The sequence below is a fragment of the Nothoprocta perdicaria genome, unplaced genomic scaffold (assembly GCF_003342845.1).
Source record: "Nothoprocta perdicaria isolate Ctin4 unplaced genomic scaffold, notPer1 scaffold_7, whole genome shotgun sequence".
Classification (NCBI taxonomy): domain Eukaryota; kingdom Metazoa; phylum Chordata; class Aves; order Tinamiformes; family Tinamidae; genus Nothoprocta; species Nothoprocta perdicaria.
Window position 1 is genome coordinate 6,111,985 of NW_020455976.1, and position 13,304 is coordinate 6,125,288.

Genomic DNA, 13,304 nt, shown 5'->3' on the forward strand with positions numbered 1-13,304 from the left:
TCTTAATTTAATTTAGACATCTGCTCTGTGACTTAAATCGGGACAGGACAGCTGAAGATAGATAATGGTCTTTGGCCAAATTCTCTCCACCAAATATATAACGTCAATATTTCTTACATACAAAGAGATTATTAGGCTCTTTGTCCAACATTGTTACGCATTTAGCTTTAAAAATCAGATTCATAATGTAAAAAAATAGCAATTGATTTGATATGTGCTGAAGTATTAAGTTGTTTTCGTTTTCCAAGTCTCCACACTGCTTTCCCATTCTTTAAAGAAATTAAGCGGACTGATAAGTACTCCCGTGTGCTAACATTAGTGCATGAATCAGTTCTCCAAATTCCAAATTCGACAAATTTGTAGAAATAAATGCCAACCATTAATGTTTTGAAAACCTATAAAATTAGCATATTTAACTGGGAAGGTTAAATATTTCACATTTAAACACTGGACTTATCATTAAAATAGTGATCAATCACAGGAGGTCTCAGGCTTCTTATATTCTTCGAGTCTTAAATTTAAATAACAGAATAGGGTGGATCTGTTTCAGCCTAGTTTATTGCTGGCATCTCATCCAGGCTGGTACAGACTGAAAGGCTCAACAATTTATTGGCTCTTTAGAAAACCGACTGAAGCCATCAGCTCAAATAGCCCCAAAGGGCTATTGATGTCCATTCTACAGAAGCTGTCACTTACAGGAACCCTTCACAGCAGCAGCTACAGAAGGGTATTGACCAGCAGACTGGCTCATTTTTGTCACTCCTAGCAATGGTCTCCTCTAGCAGGGCTGAGGCTTTTTGATCAGTGAGCTGCATGCAAGTGTCACACATCACCCCTCTCCCATGCCAAATTCTTTAGCTCACCACCCAAACCCAAAAATCACTAGAAACAACCTCGGTCTTGTGAAGTGACAATGTCATACACTGTGGTGTCTTTTCCTCCCTATGACTTGCTTTGTGCTGGAGGCAGGATACATCAAAATATCAAAACCAGTTCAGCTCATTCATCCTCCACTTGCTCACTACTGGGAATAACACAATAGTCCACAGGATGATTAAGGCAGTTGAAGGTTGCATTAATAATACAGGTGCAGATTTGCCAGGAGGGTTAACCTAACAGTAGGGATCCCCATTAGTTGCTGCATCCTCTCCTCCCTCATGCAAGCTGGAGCAGTGTCCCCTTATATTAATGGATATTATTATTCCCAGAGTCACCCAGGTCCCAGCAATGCAGGGAAATGTCATTGTTGTTTACATCTCAAGTGTAATTTTAGCATTCAGCTCCTGGGCATTGCTCTGACAAACTGCTGTTTTTAATTGTTTATGAATTGTATTGATTCAGGTTTTATACTTACATCACTTGCCAATTCATTTGCTTTCTTGGCATTTTGATAAGCTGGAGTGATCATAGCAGGAAAGCTTCCCTTCCCTCTGCGCTCTTCAAACTCATCCATATAATCCTGAGGAAAATTCAACTTGTTTACTCACCACACACGAGCAGGTGGGCCGTAAGTGATTTCACGAAGCCCATGTTAGTAGCAAAAGTTCATTACTTCATATTCTTTATGAAAAAAAGAGAATGACCGACCAAAAGAATAAAATCACCTACTAAATTAGCTGTGTTCTTAAGTTTCTTGTGTTGCATTGCAAGAGAAACTGAGATAGCGATTAGTTGTGCTCCAGACAGTATTCAGCTATATAGTGTTAAACATCCTAATCTCAGCCTGATTCCTAGAGCCAAGGAAGTGGTATTTGCTTACAGCTGTCCACATCAAAATAGACGTGTGCCAGGAAAACTGAAACATGAAAACTGAGTGTTTGGATAGGCAGGAGATTTGTTTAACCTTGGTAAATTTAGCTTAGGGTCAGCCTCCCTCTGTGACCTGATAGAAGACCCTTGAGTATGGCTATCCCCATGAGTAACTCATATCATAACTACCCAGAAAACAGTTTTTTCTCATTTCAAAATGATGCTTTTTTTTTTTTTTCTAGAATTAATACCTAATTGCCAATTTCAAAGGCCTTTCAGGGCAAAAGCTGGGGAGCACATGATAAATATACAAGCAAGTGAGGTATAGCCCAGTCTTTCTCTGTACTATTTTATAAGTCATTTCTAGTAAAGGGACAGATTTAGTGAAAAGAGTCTGTACAGAATGTTAAGAATAAATTTAAGAGTATAGCATGCATAGTAAAGACCAAACATTTTTTGGGATAGCTGTTGTCACTTCTCAACTCACAACAATGCCTTGTAGGCAATGTCGGGTAATAGCAGCCCCACATGATAAGATAGGTCAAATCATAAATCTGTCAACAATATAATATCAGTTATAGTTAGTATATCTAAATTATGTTAAAAATAGGTACAGAAAATTAAAAATATCCCTGACTAAACAACTGATATAATCTTTCAAACGCCATTCATGAATCAGATTTCTTGTCATTTTCCTTTTCTCATAACTTCCTCAAATACATTTTAATATCAATATTCATACTGCTCAAATTCCAACAGAGTATTTTTAACATCCCAGACAATTAACTTTACCCATACCTAATATTTTAAACATGAACACAACATATGTTTACCGAATAGGAATTTACAGCAACATTCCTTAGACTAGTTTACGTTACATATGTCAGAATGAGTTATGCTTATGGTCTTGACAAAGAGAATTCTAATCTGTTTACCAAGTTAAGTCATCCTTTGCTCAGAAAGAGCAATTAATTTCAGTGTCTGCATGTTATATGAATAAAAATATCAGAAGTCAATCTATGAAGATCAAAAATCAAGCTAAATTGGGAGTCTACAACTGAAGTTACAAAGATACTTTCAAAGACGAGAAAACTTTAATTCTATAGATTGAAGTATTCTGGTGCTTGAAAATGCAATTACTACTTCTGCAAACTTATTTTATTTGCTTATTCTTAATAAAATTTGTGGAAGTTCAAAGACAGAAACTAGCTGCAACCTGGGTACATACTCTAAACTACCAAGCTTCAGGGGTGATTTACTTCCTACACTTACATAACATTAACAAAAAGATGCAGGCGCAGACAGAAACAGTGAAGAAATTTAAAACTTCCAAATGTCTTAGGACAATATATTCATTTTCCTTCATTTCTCCAAAGCCTGTGTACCTCATGAGGAGCTAGAATGAATTATATTGTTTTGTTTACAGAGTGTTACTTGTTCTCTCAGCACCAGGAATTTGGGTACTTTTGTCATACGACAAAAATAAATGTATTCTGTTTAAAAAAAAAAAAAAAAAAAAAAAGAGATAAAATAATGCCATAAACCAAAACAAATAGGAGCTTATTTGGTTACACAACTGCATAAAAACCTGCCAGGCTTCAAATATCACTTCTGTAGAATAGCTGAAATCCAAGTGATTATGTAGGATTGTCATTGACACTTTAACATATTTACAGCTGCAGAGCTTCTAAGATTGCTAGAACATGCTTAACTACCATATTTCTATAATTTTAAACTCCTTTCACATCTTCTCCTAACTGAACTTACATTTTCTTTCTCATGGAACCAGAAGGTCACCACAAGCAAATATACTTTTAGCAGTGATGCACAGCACCACCCCAACAGAACTATATGCACGTCTACAGACAAAACCTGCTGAGGTAAAGTTTATCCATTAGGGTCACGCTACCATAATGACAGTGCAGGGACATTGCAGTCTTATCTTTTAAGTAACAACACCAAATATGTCATGTATCCATAGTATGGTGCCACAGCACATATTTTCCTTTGAGATCTTGCTTTCTCAGAAAGAAAAGCAAAGTGGAAACAGATCTCTGCCCTTTCTAAAGTCTTGAGCAATTAGCCACAGAAATGATCAGCATTAGCAGCAGTATCTTCAGGTGTTGCATACCTGGAAATACTGATTTACATTTTCTCTTGTGAAAGTAGCATCTGTTCCAGCTGTATGGCTGGCTTTTCCCTTCATCTCTTTCTCATATCTTTGATGATACTTCACCTAAAAAGAAAAGAGAAAGAATCATCCAGATCAATTTCATGTCCTATACAGACACTGAATAAGAAATAATAATGACACGCTTATGTTGATAATAAAAGATTGTCAAAATTCCCATTGCCACCAAACTACAGAAGTGAAACATGCCACTTCAAGATAGGAAGAAAAAGAGTGATGTACTTTTTAATAGTGCACTAAGAACAAGGGATTTGCCATTTCAATCCAACTGTTAGCTCTGCATGCTCAGTACCTCCTGTTTGTCACAGCTAAGCCCTGATGCTCCAGCACATTAAAATACAGAACTGATGGCAATGGAAATTCTGGTTTCCACACAAGACTCCTTCCCGTCTTATTTGCCATGGGGTCACCTGCATCCCATTAATAAAGGGTCTTGTTCCTGAAACACACCCTTCTCTCCAGCGAACAATGGAATTCTGGTAAACAACTTTCAAGTTTACACCAATATTTACACTACTTTATGAGAGAAAATAATGCCTAGAGCCTGAGGCTGCCCTTTAGTCACCATGTGTTTGCTGACACAAATGGTTTTCCACAGATCAAAGGCAAACAAATACATTTAAAATGTTTTAAACATGGATGCTTTTGCCTGCAGAGTTTCAGGGTTTTTTTTCCCTTCAAAATTATAGATCTCCTCTGATTTTCCTTCATGACTCTTAATAATGTTTTAAGCTGATATCCATCAAGCTAGCACAATATCTTATCTCCTCCAATTAAAAGAGCTTTCCTTTCACCCTCCAGTGGCAAAATGGAAATAATTGCACATTTTGAAGCAATATTGGTGTCCTTTGACAAGGCTTTTTTAATGAATACAAGAATGTTGTGGTCTTGTTCCGTTTGAAGAAGAAAAGAAAGTCAATAAGATCAGTATAACACAGAGTAAAAGAAAAACCTGTCAGTAAAGAGAGTAAAGTGAGTCTGGAACAGAAAGAAATATTTTCTACTACTATAGCTATATCAGATGTTTGGGCATTGATATATAACACATACATCTATACATATATGTGCACACATACATATATTTATATTATAGAAATATTTATAAAAATGCATATTTAAGAAGATAATTTATTTGGTTCACAAAAGCCTTTTTAAAATACTAGCACACAGCTCAGTCCTGCAACAGAACTAATGAAGGAAAGGAGGAATGAACTGTAAGACTTCCAGTGAGCATGGAAAGGTATGGCAAAGCAGAGCTCTGCAAAGTCAGCCTTTCCCTGACATCATGTCCCCTACAAATACTGTGGCTGCTATGCAAGTTAGAGCTGTTCTCCAGCACCAATGGGTTGGAGAAAAGGAAATCAAGGACCACTAGCTGTCTCCTCATGGTATTCCCTCTTAGTAGTATGCAACAGGAACTTGAGTAAATGGGAAGATTTTGCCCACAAAAATCTATGGTGTTTGATTCTCAGATAAAATGCCTAACTCTTCCTTGTGCATAAAACTGAACTTTGGCCCAGAGAAAAGAAAATCACTTCAGAAATTGCTGCATGAAATGCACTGTTAGCTTGACTCTGCAATGATCATGGAATTTATGCAAGCAAGCATAAATGTAATGCATAATCTGTGCAACATTTTTTTCTTTTCTTCCAAAACAAGGAGACTCTGCTTTGGACACTTACATCACTGGCTAATTCGTTGGCTCTCTTGGCTATTTGATAAGCTGGAGTGATCATAGCAGGAAAGCTGCCTTTCCCTTGACGTTGCTCAAAGTCTTCCGTGTAGTTCAACTGGAAAAAGAAAATCAAAACAGTTCAGGAGCAAATAGATTGCAAAAAAATTAACTTGATTATCATACATTATCAATTTTTAAAGTTTCAAAGCCAGATATTCAAAAGTTAAGACCCGTCAGAAGGACAATGAACCATGAACTCTGGATCTATCTCCTTTGTGCAATAATTCTACAATGTAGTCTTTAAATTATATGATCACATGCCTTCAACAGGACATCTGTGTCTCATTCAGGATAAACGATGCATAACAGTTATTTAAAGAAAATGTTGATGTTGTCTGCATGATATCTGCTCTGTTTAAATTACAGTCCAGTAGTTTTATGCTTTACCTTGAATGGGGCCCAGTTTCTGGCTACAGAACAGAGTGGTTCTCTGCCACGAGTTCTGACAGCCAGCTAGTCCTATAACGACCTAGAACTTTATATATGGAAGCATTAAACATTTAATGGTAAAGTGCACCACGGTAATATACACTTCAAGTGTCTGTACTTCAAATGCTAATTTTTACTTTTCTTTGTGTTCATACCTTATAAGCAATTTAGATATGTCTTAAGAGTCACTTGTAGAGTCAGAAAATACTTTATCTCTATTTACTTACATCGCTTGAAAGCTTTCCTCCAACTTTTGAATGAAGGATATCTGGAGCATCTACAACAGAGCTAAACTTCGAAACTCTTTCTTCATGTCCCCGCTTATATTCTACCTGGAGGAGAAAAAAGGTAAAAGATATATTACAAATAATAATTAGTAAATCCCTATTTACTGTCAAAAGGTTTCAACAGAAAATAGGCAACAACAGTCATGAAAATCCCAGCTGTCAGTGGGATTGGGATTACAGTCAAGCTATTGGCGTTATTTAAGGTGCAATTCTGTAAATGCCAGGAGGAGACAGAAATGGAAAAGAAGTTTAAAGAATTAAATGGAAAAGAATTAAAGTTTCCAATTACACTAGATTAATGTGAGCCATACTTTTCATTAAAAATCTTATGAGTATAGTTCTAATGGCATAAAGAACTAAGGAAAAGAACTAAGATTACACTGCAATGACAATGCAAATTGTTTGCAGAAACCAATAGAATATTTTAAAATTATTTGTACAAGTTTACTTTTACTTGACTTATTAAGACTATTAAGTAATTTTTATGCATATATGACTTAAAGTAACTTGTATTCAGTATAATATTATTTGATTTCTTAAAAGAAAACTTACAAAGAAGAAAAGATCATAAATTATAAATAAATGAATAAAATGAAAATAAAGGCAATTAAATAAATAAACATTTTAGAGTGATTCACTGATTTGTTTTAGGTTGCCAAAAATTACTATATGTTTCAGAATACATTTATGTTTATATTGTCATTTATGCTATGTGACTGCCTTCCCAAACTAAGTGGTTTGCTAAAATCTCCTACGTCTGTGTATAATGTTAAGGTTTTCTCACTTCGAAGAATGTTTAAGAGAAACAGCCTAAATCCAGGACTCTCCAACTTCCTGAATTCTAATGCACATTTCGGAAAACTGAAACTCACATTACTGCTTAGTTGAGTAGCTCTCTTAGCAACTTGATAACCTGGAGTGATCATCGCAGGAAAGCTGCCTTTGCCTCTGCGTTCTTCATATTCTTCTGTATACTGAAACTAGAAAAATTATTATTTTTGGTTTTGTTGTTCTTTAAATAAAACACTGTTTAATATCATCCCTTTTTTAATGTCTCACATAAATATGTGATTTCCAGAATAGGAAATGACATCGTCACATTACTATTTACAAAGCTAACTATTGATATCCACAGAAGGAAATATGTCAGTCTCTCCTTTGGTAACATATTATTGTAAGTTTAACTTTAGTACTCTGGAAAGTCTTCAGAGTATGATAACTCATGAAAATAAAGCTATTCCAAATATCAGCCCACTTACATCATTTAACTTCCTCTGTGCCTGAGCCATCTGGACCATCTGAGGATCTGGGATAGCTCCTGAATAGAATGATTTTCCCTCCTCGTAGGCAGCATAGTAGGCATTCTACAAAACAAAAATTGAATAACAAGACATCTCTACCAAGCATTTGATGGAGAAAAATGAAAAACATGCAAACTCCTAGGAGAAGGATTACTCAGTGCCACAAGGTCTACGCTGTATGTGTCTCAAGTGCCAAGGCAGAATATGTGTGGCCAAATCTGACATCAGCATGCCAGGGGCAAGACATCAGCACCCTAAGCGAGGCTCAAATGATTCCCTTTGGGAATCAGGTCACTTCTGGTTAAGCTTCAGTGTCAACAGGAAGGAGACATGGAGTACAGCTGCACACGCAGCAGGCCAAACTGCTAATTGTACAGATACATTCTCCTCTCCCCATCTTCTGATTCTTGCACCCGAAGCTATCATCAACATATATTGCCTTGAAAAACTCAGCCACATGAAAAGCAATTGTTTTTCTAAGACTGAAATGCTGTGAGAAAAGCCCCAATAATCAAAATACCAACACCAATACTTGATATTCCGCAGTCTGGCAGCTCTCCTGCAGGCAATTTCTTGGAAACTTAAGAGATATTTCTTACTTGGCTGGCCAGCTTCTGGGCTTGACATGCAGCTTCAATGTCTCTGGACCTCACATCCCATTGGAAGACTGATTTGAATCGTTCACCTTCCTCTCGATATTTTATCTACAAAAAATGAGTTGGTATTAATAGTTAGTCAGAAGACACATGCACCCCTCCTAAAAAGAATGCAAAAATGCACACAAACAAGGTGGATAAAGTCTCTTGGTCCAAGATTCTAGATGAATTACATGAATTCAACAAGAATTATGGCAAAGAATAGAGAGTCATGCACTGCTTCTGCTCTCTTGACTTGCAGTTTCCACCATAAGAAATCCACTTCAGTGCCTGCAGCATCACCACCACCTTAAACCAGTCCAAATGTAGGCTACTTCCCAAAAATACCTCCCGCCATATGAGGCAACCACTCTTATGGTCTCCATGCACCGAAACTTTCAGGCAAGCAGCCATATGGCAAGGTGGATCAGGGAACTGCTATGAAGGCTTTTGCTGTGTTAGTTTTCAGCCAAGTCAGTTCCTTGGTTTGGCTCACTGCAAAACCCATCAATGCCAAGACAAGAGAGGCAAAGGAGCACCCTAACAGCACAGAACTCATTCTTTGACTGGCAGTATCAATCCGGCTCAGCTTAAGACAATTTACTCCAGTCATACGGTTTACCTGTGTGTTAATTAGATCTCAAGTTAAAACAAGCCAGCCTAGTTTTTCATGCCAATGAACAAGTTCACCCTGAAGGCATATTTGTCTATGATATGAATGTAGAAACCTAGAGACTATAGTAAGCAAGTCTGATTCACCAAATTTCATCATTCCACAAGAAAACATCAATCCCCTTCTGACAGCCTGCAGAACTCTCTTTCCACCAACATCGCTCCCAGTCTGCTCATGTGCAAAAAGGCCTTGTAGCCTGTAGTTCAAGCCATGCAAAGGCTACAGAACTACTTCATCTCTGCCTCCCGTTCCTGGTGAAGCAGTCTATGGAAAAAAATAAAGGTTAGTTTCAGCCCTTAGGTCAAAATTCCATCCTCCAAACCACACAGCCAGCTTCCACCTAAGATATTAGCTATTACTGGAGCTGCATGTCTGTACAGGAACAGTATATTTTATCTGAAATTTAACATGAAGTTCTGAAAGAATAATTTGATCCTTAGCTAACATTTTGGGAGGAAATGCTCTATTAAAACAAAAATAGCCAATAAATATTAAGCAAAACATATCAATCAAGCATTAGTTGAAAGAACTGTTACCTAGTGGATAATATCTTACTTTCCTGCTTTCCTTCAGAGTGTCCATTAAGCATCAAAATTGTGTAAATGCAACTGAGTAGCACATTTAACCCCAGGTCATCATTTTCCTACTCTTTTTAACATTTAAAAGTACAGCATCCAAATAAAATCAAAGCTCTGTTATGCAATGCATTCTGCAGATGCAAAAAAAATACAGTCCCAGCCCTGAAGAGGCACGATCCAAACTGAATGGATAGAAAATCACTAGTCACATATGCCATTATCCCAATTGTATAGTGGAAGAGAAGGACAGAGAGATTACTCATTTGTCTGCTCACATAGAAAATCTGCATAGGTTGGGAGAAGTGAATTTTTATCTCTGCATTCTAGTCAGTGTCTCAACAAAAGACTTATGTAAGAGCAGTTTGTTACGATTTAAGAAATGTATTCAATTTTATGCATAAGAAATACTGCTACCTATAAAATTATACTTATTTTGAGACATTCTCTCAGGTTGGCCTTGCTTTACACACTTACTGATGAAAAAGTTTTCCTAGATTGAAAACTTTGGCAGATGTCCTCATTTTAAGTGAGTGCTTGCAAACCAGCTTCTTTACTAACCATAGCAGCAATTTTCTCTTTGGAGCTGAACCTTTTTGCATGATTGAAAAGCACAGAAGGTACTTTAGGTGTAAGAACCAAGTGAAGTGATCTTTGAGCTATAATTTTCCTGGCATGTATACTCACAAACACTGGAAGTATCAGAGTCTCATATCACTGTCTAAAACCAGAAATAGACCCTGCAGTAATTCCAAACTCATTCTTGGCCAGATCTGTCACACAGTTTAAAGTAAGTGTCATAGTCACTGCTCAAAGTTTACAGCTAGTGATGTTGCAAAACCTGAGGTATAAAAATACTGAAAGAATGAAGGAGAAAAGATACAGGATCTGGTAAGGGCTATGAAATGTCTATCAACTTCATACAGTCGACAGAAAAGTAGGGAGGAATGTAGTACATTATAATAAAAATAACAACACTTCCTTGTCACATTTTAGGATGATGCCTGCTCATATTCAAGCACACTATTTTGGTTACTAAATATAGCTATGTAATGAATGGTGCTATTTTAGAGCATCAAAACACATGACATTCAAGAAAGCAGCATTACACACAGAAATGAGCTAGACACCAGTTATTACTGCTATGCTTCTGTTCTTGCCTCATTTTATAGAGTTCATATTAATAAAAGCTTGAATTTGGAGGAAAACAATGCAAGAATGACAAAAGAATGACATTTGAAAAGAAAAAAGACTTTGAGCGCCCCTGGAGGGTTGCAGATGCACAGCAGACCTTTTGAGAGGATCAGCGCAGCTAAACAGGCACGAAAGGCTGTTCTGTTCTTCACCTTTAAACAAAATATCGCCAGCCAACCCACATAAGTCCATGCAGTTCCCCAGACCTTACATTTTCTTACAAAAGGGAATAATATATAACAAATACAAGCTTTTTTTCCTTCTTGTTTTTCATGAGAGAATCTATTTGAAAAACTACAATTCAATCCTGAGAGCGGATTCTACTTCTCTGAAAGACCATAGCAGGGAAATAAAGAAAGCGTATTTTGATTTTTGAAACGAAACCCAACGTGACATCAAAATGTGAAACAAAGCTGAAGAGCTTTGGCCCTCAAACTTCTTACCTCGCTTATCATTTCTGATTGTTTTTTTGCATTTATGTTCACTGGTGTCTCAAATACACTTGTGAACGTGTTGATTTTTGGATTATGCCTAAAAAAAAAGGGGAAAATGTAAAAGGCCATTAGGGATCTATCAGACAGTCCATCGGAAAGGTTCTCTGCAAGTACTCAATAACACACCACCAACCTCCACCCTCCTATACATAAGTTACCACCCACTCATACATCCATCTCAGATTACATTCATGTTATTATTATATGGAGAAGGCGCCTAGAGCAAAATTAATTTTAATGATCATCATATCAATGTTGTGTTTCTAATAACAAAAGAGAATAATAGAATAAAAAACAACTGTCATCTCTCCCTTTTCAGCTGACAAATTTGACAGGAATTGATCATTATAAAATAAGAACTTCCTAGAACAAACCAACTCCAAAATCTGCATTTTTCACTTTTTTTTCCCCATGATTAGCTCGACGTTGTTAACTCAAAGACTGATGTGGAAAGCACTGAATTTTATCTTGGGGTTTGTTTTCTTCCCAAAGTACTGAAATGGCACTTAATTTGGTAACTTTTAGCATACTGAGCAAAACAAGAAACAAGGAAGCTTGATGCACATTTGCAAGAATTTCCCATCATTTTTGATCCCTGTAAACCCAGCCTGATGCACTGAAGTCACTGATAGTACAATTTCACACCACAGGTGGGACCAGATTGAGTCCGAATGGGGCTTTTCTATCACACTAAAATTGCTCAATACTTTAAACTTCTACTAAAAACACACAAACAAAAAAGCACTTACGCTTGACAGTAGGGCTTTTTCTCGTGGCTAATAAAGTTATTTACTGTTAACATCATCTTGCATATTTCACAGTGGAAACAGGCTTTATGCCAGGTCTGCAAATATCAAAAAAAAAACAGAATTGAACCCAGGTTATTTTTAAATCATTATCACTCTGTTTAAAATCTCACTATTGGTCCCTTCCATTTCCTTCATGAATAACCATGCTTCTTGAAGGAATAGGTCCATAATTAACTCATTTGGATGCCGGTCCTAGTTACAGGTTGAGAACTTTTTGGAACCGGGAGATTTGCACCGCGTTAAAAGTGCCAATCCACACATTTATTATAGTCCAAAATAATAAAGAAAGAGAACTGACCTGATCTATACAGTTAATCTTCTCAGCAGGGTAAACCCCATAGCCACATCTAGCACACGGCTGCACATTCATCTCGAAATCCACAGAGTGAAAAATATATAGGTTTACACAAAAGGCTCAGAGAGTTTGAAAGTGACTTTTTGGCCCGCGCGAAGCACACGCCAGACACTCCAGTCAGGGCCCTTTGCTGTGGTCAGTGGCTCCCATTAAAGCCGGGGTTTGAAGTCTGGTGCTCCCTTTGCTGACCTTCTGTTTCAAAGTCAGCTGCAGGCTGGCTTTTAAAGCTGCCACTTAGTAAGAGCGGCTATTTTGGCAGCTGTGTCAGTGCATAAGGGAAGGGAGAAATAGCTTTCTCGAAATAGCGGGCTGAACTCACACAAGTGATTCACGTCCATGTGAACATCAGAATCGGATCATTTAGTATTTCAGTTTTGCCTTAAGGGTTGCTGTCGTAAGCCCATGGCGAGGAGAAGGGTATAGACGGCAGCAACCACTTATAGCGGCTCCTCATCGTGATATATAGCAAGTGACCTCATTTAGGGCTGCTTACGTATTTCTGGATAGCTGTACATTAGAAGGGAGAACCACAACTGCCCCAGGCAGGTCACAGTCCTTCCCTTGGTGCCGGTTCAGCTTCTCTTTGTATGTGATGGGGAGTTGAACCAAACCACACTCGACCCTCATCTCCCTCTGCCTAGTCATCCTACCAGCCCATCATCACACTCATAAGGACACACAGTGTAATGGACCTTTCAAAAGACCTGAGTCTTCTAGCTCAAAGAACTCAAAACATGGTCAAGTACAAATGCAAATATCTGTCCTTCGTGGAACATCATCAGGAAGTGACTATTTTACTGAACAGAATAAACAAGGCCACTATTTAACAGCATACATGAAAAGCAGGGTGGCACAGATCAAAACATAAAGATTCCTT

General features: G+C 37.4%; 1 protein-coding gene across 1 annotated transcript in view; it reads right to left on the reverse strand.

Moving 5' to 3' along the window:
• NRAP (nebulin related anchoring protein) overlaps positions 1-12,442 on the reverse strand; it is a 48,855-nt gene extending 36,413 nt beyond the window's left edge. The window contains exons 1-10 of the mRNA XM_026050525.1: positions 12,371-12,442; positions 12,013-12,107; positions 11,213-11,300; positions 8,292-8,396; positions 7,651-7,755; positions 7,264-7,371; positions 6,332-6,436; positions 5,623-5,730; positions 3,881-3,985; positions 1,355-1,459 (exon numbers count right to left, since the gene is read on the reverse strand). Of these exons, the coding sequence (XP_025906310.1) occupies positions 1,355-1,459; positions 3,881-3,985; positions 5,623-5,730; positions 6,332-6,436; positions 7,264-7,371; positions 7,651-7,755; positions 8,292-8,396; positions 11,213-11,300; positions 12,013-12,107; positions 12,371-12,442 (996 nt within the window). The remainder of the gene's footprint in view (positions 1-1,354; positions 1,460-3,880; positions 3,986-5,622; positions 5,731-6,331; positions 6,437-7,263; positions 7,372-7,650; positions 7,756-8,291; positions 8,397-11,212; positions 11,301-12,012; positions 12,108-12,370) is intronic.
• Between the last annotated feature and the right edge of the window lie 862 nt (positions 12,443-13,304).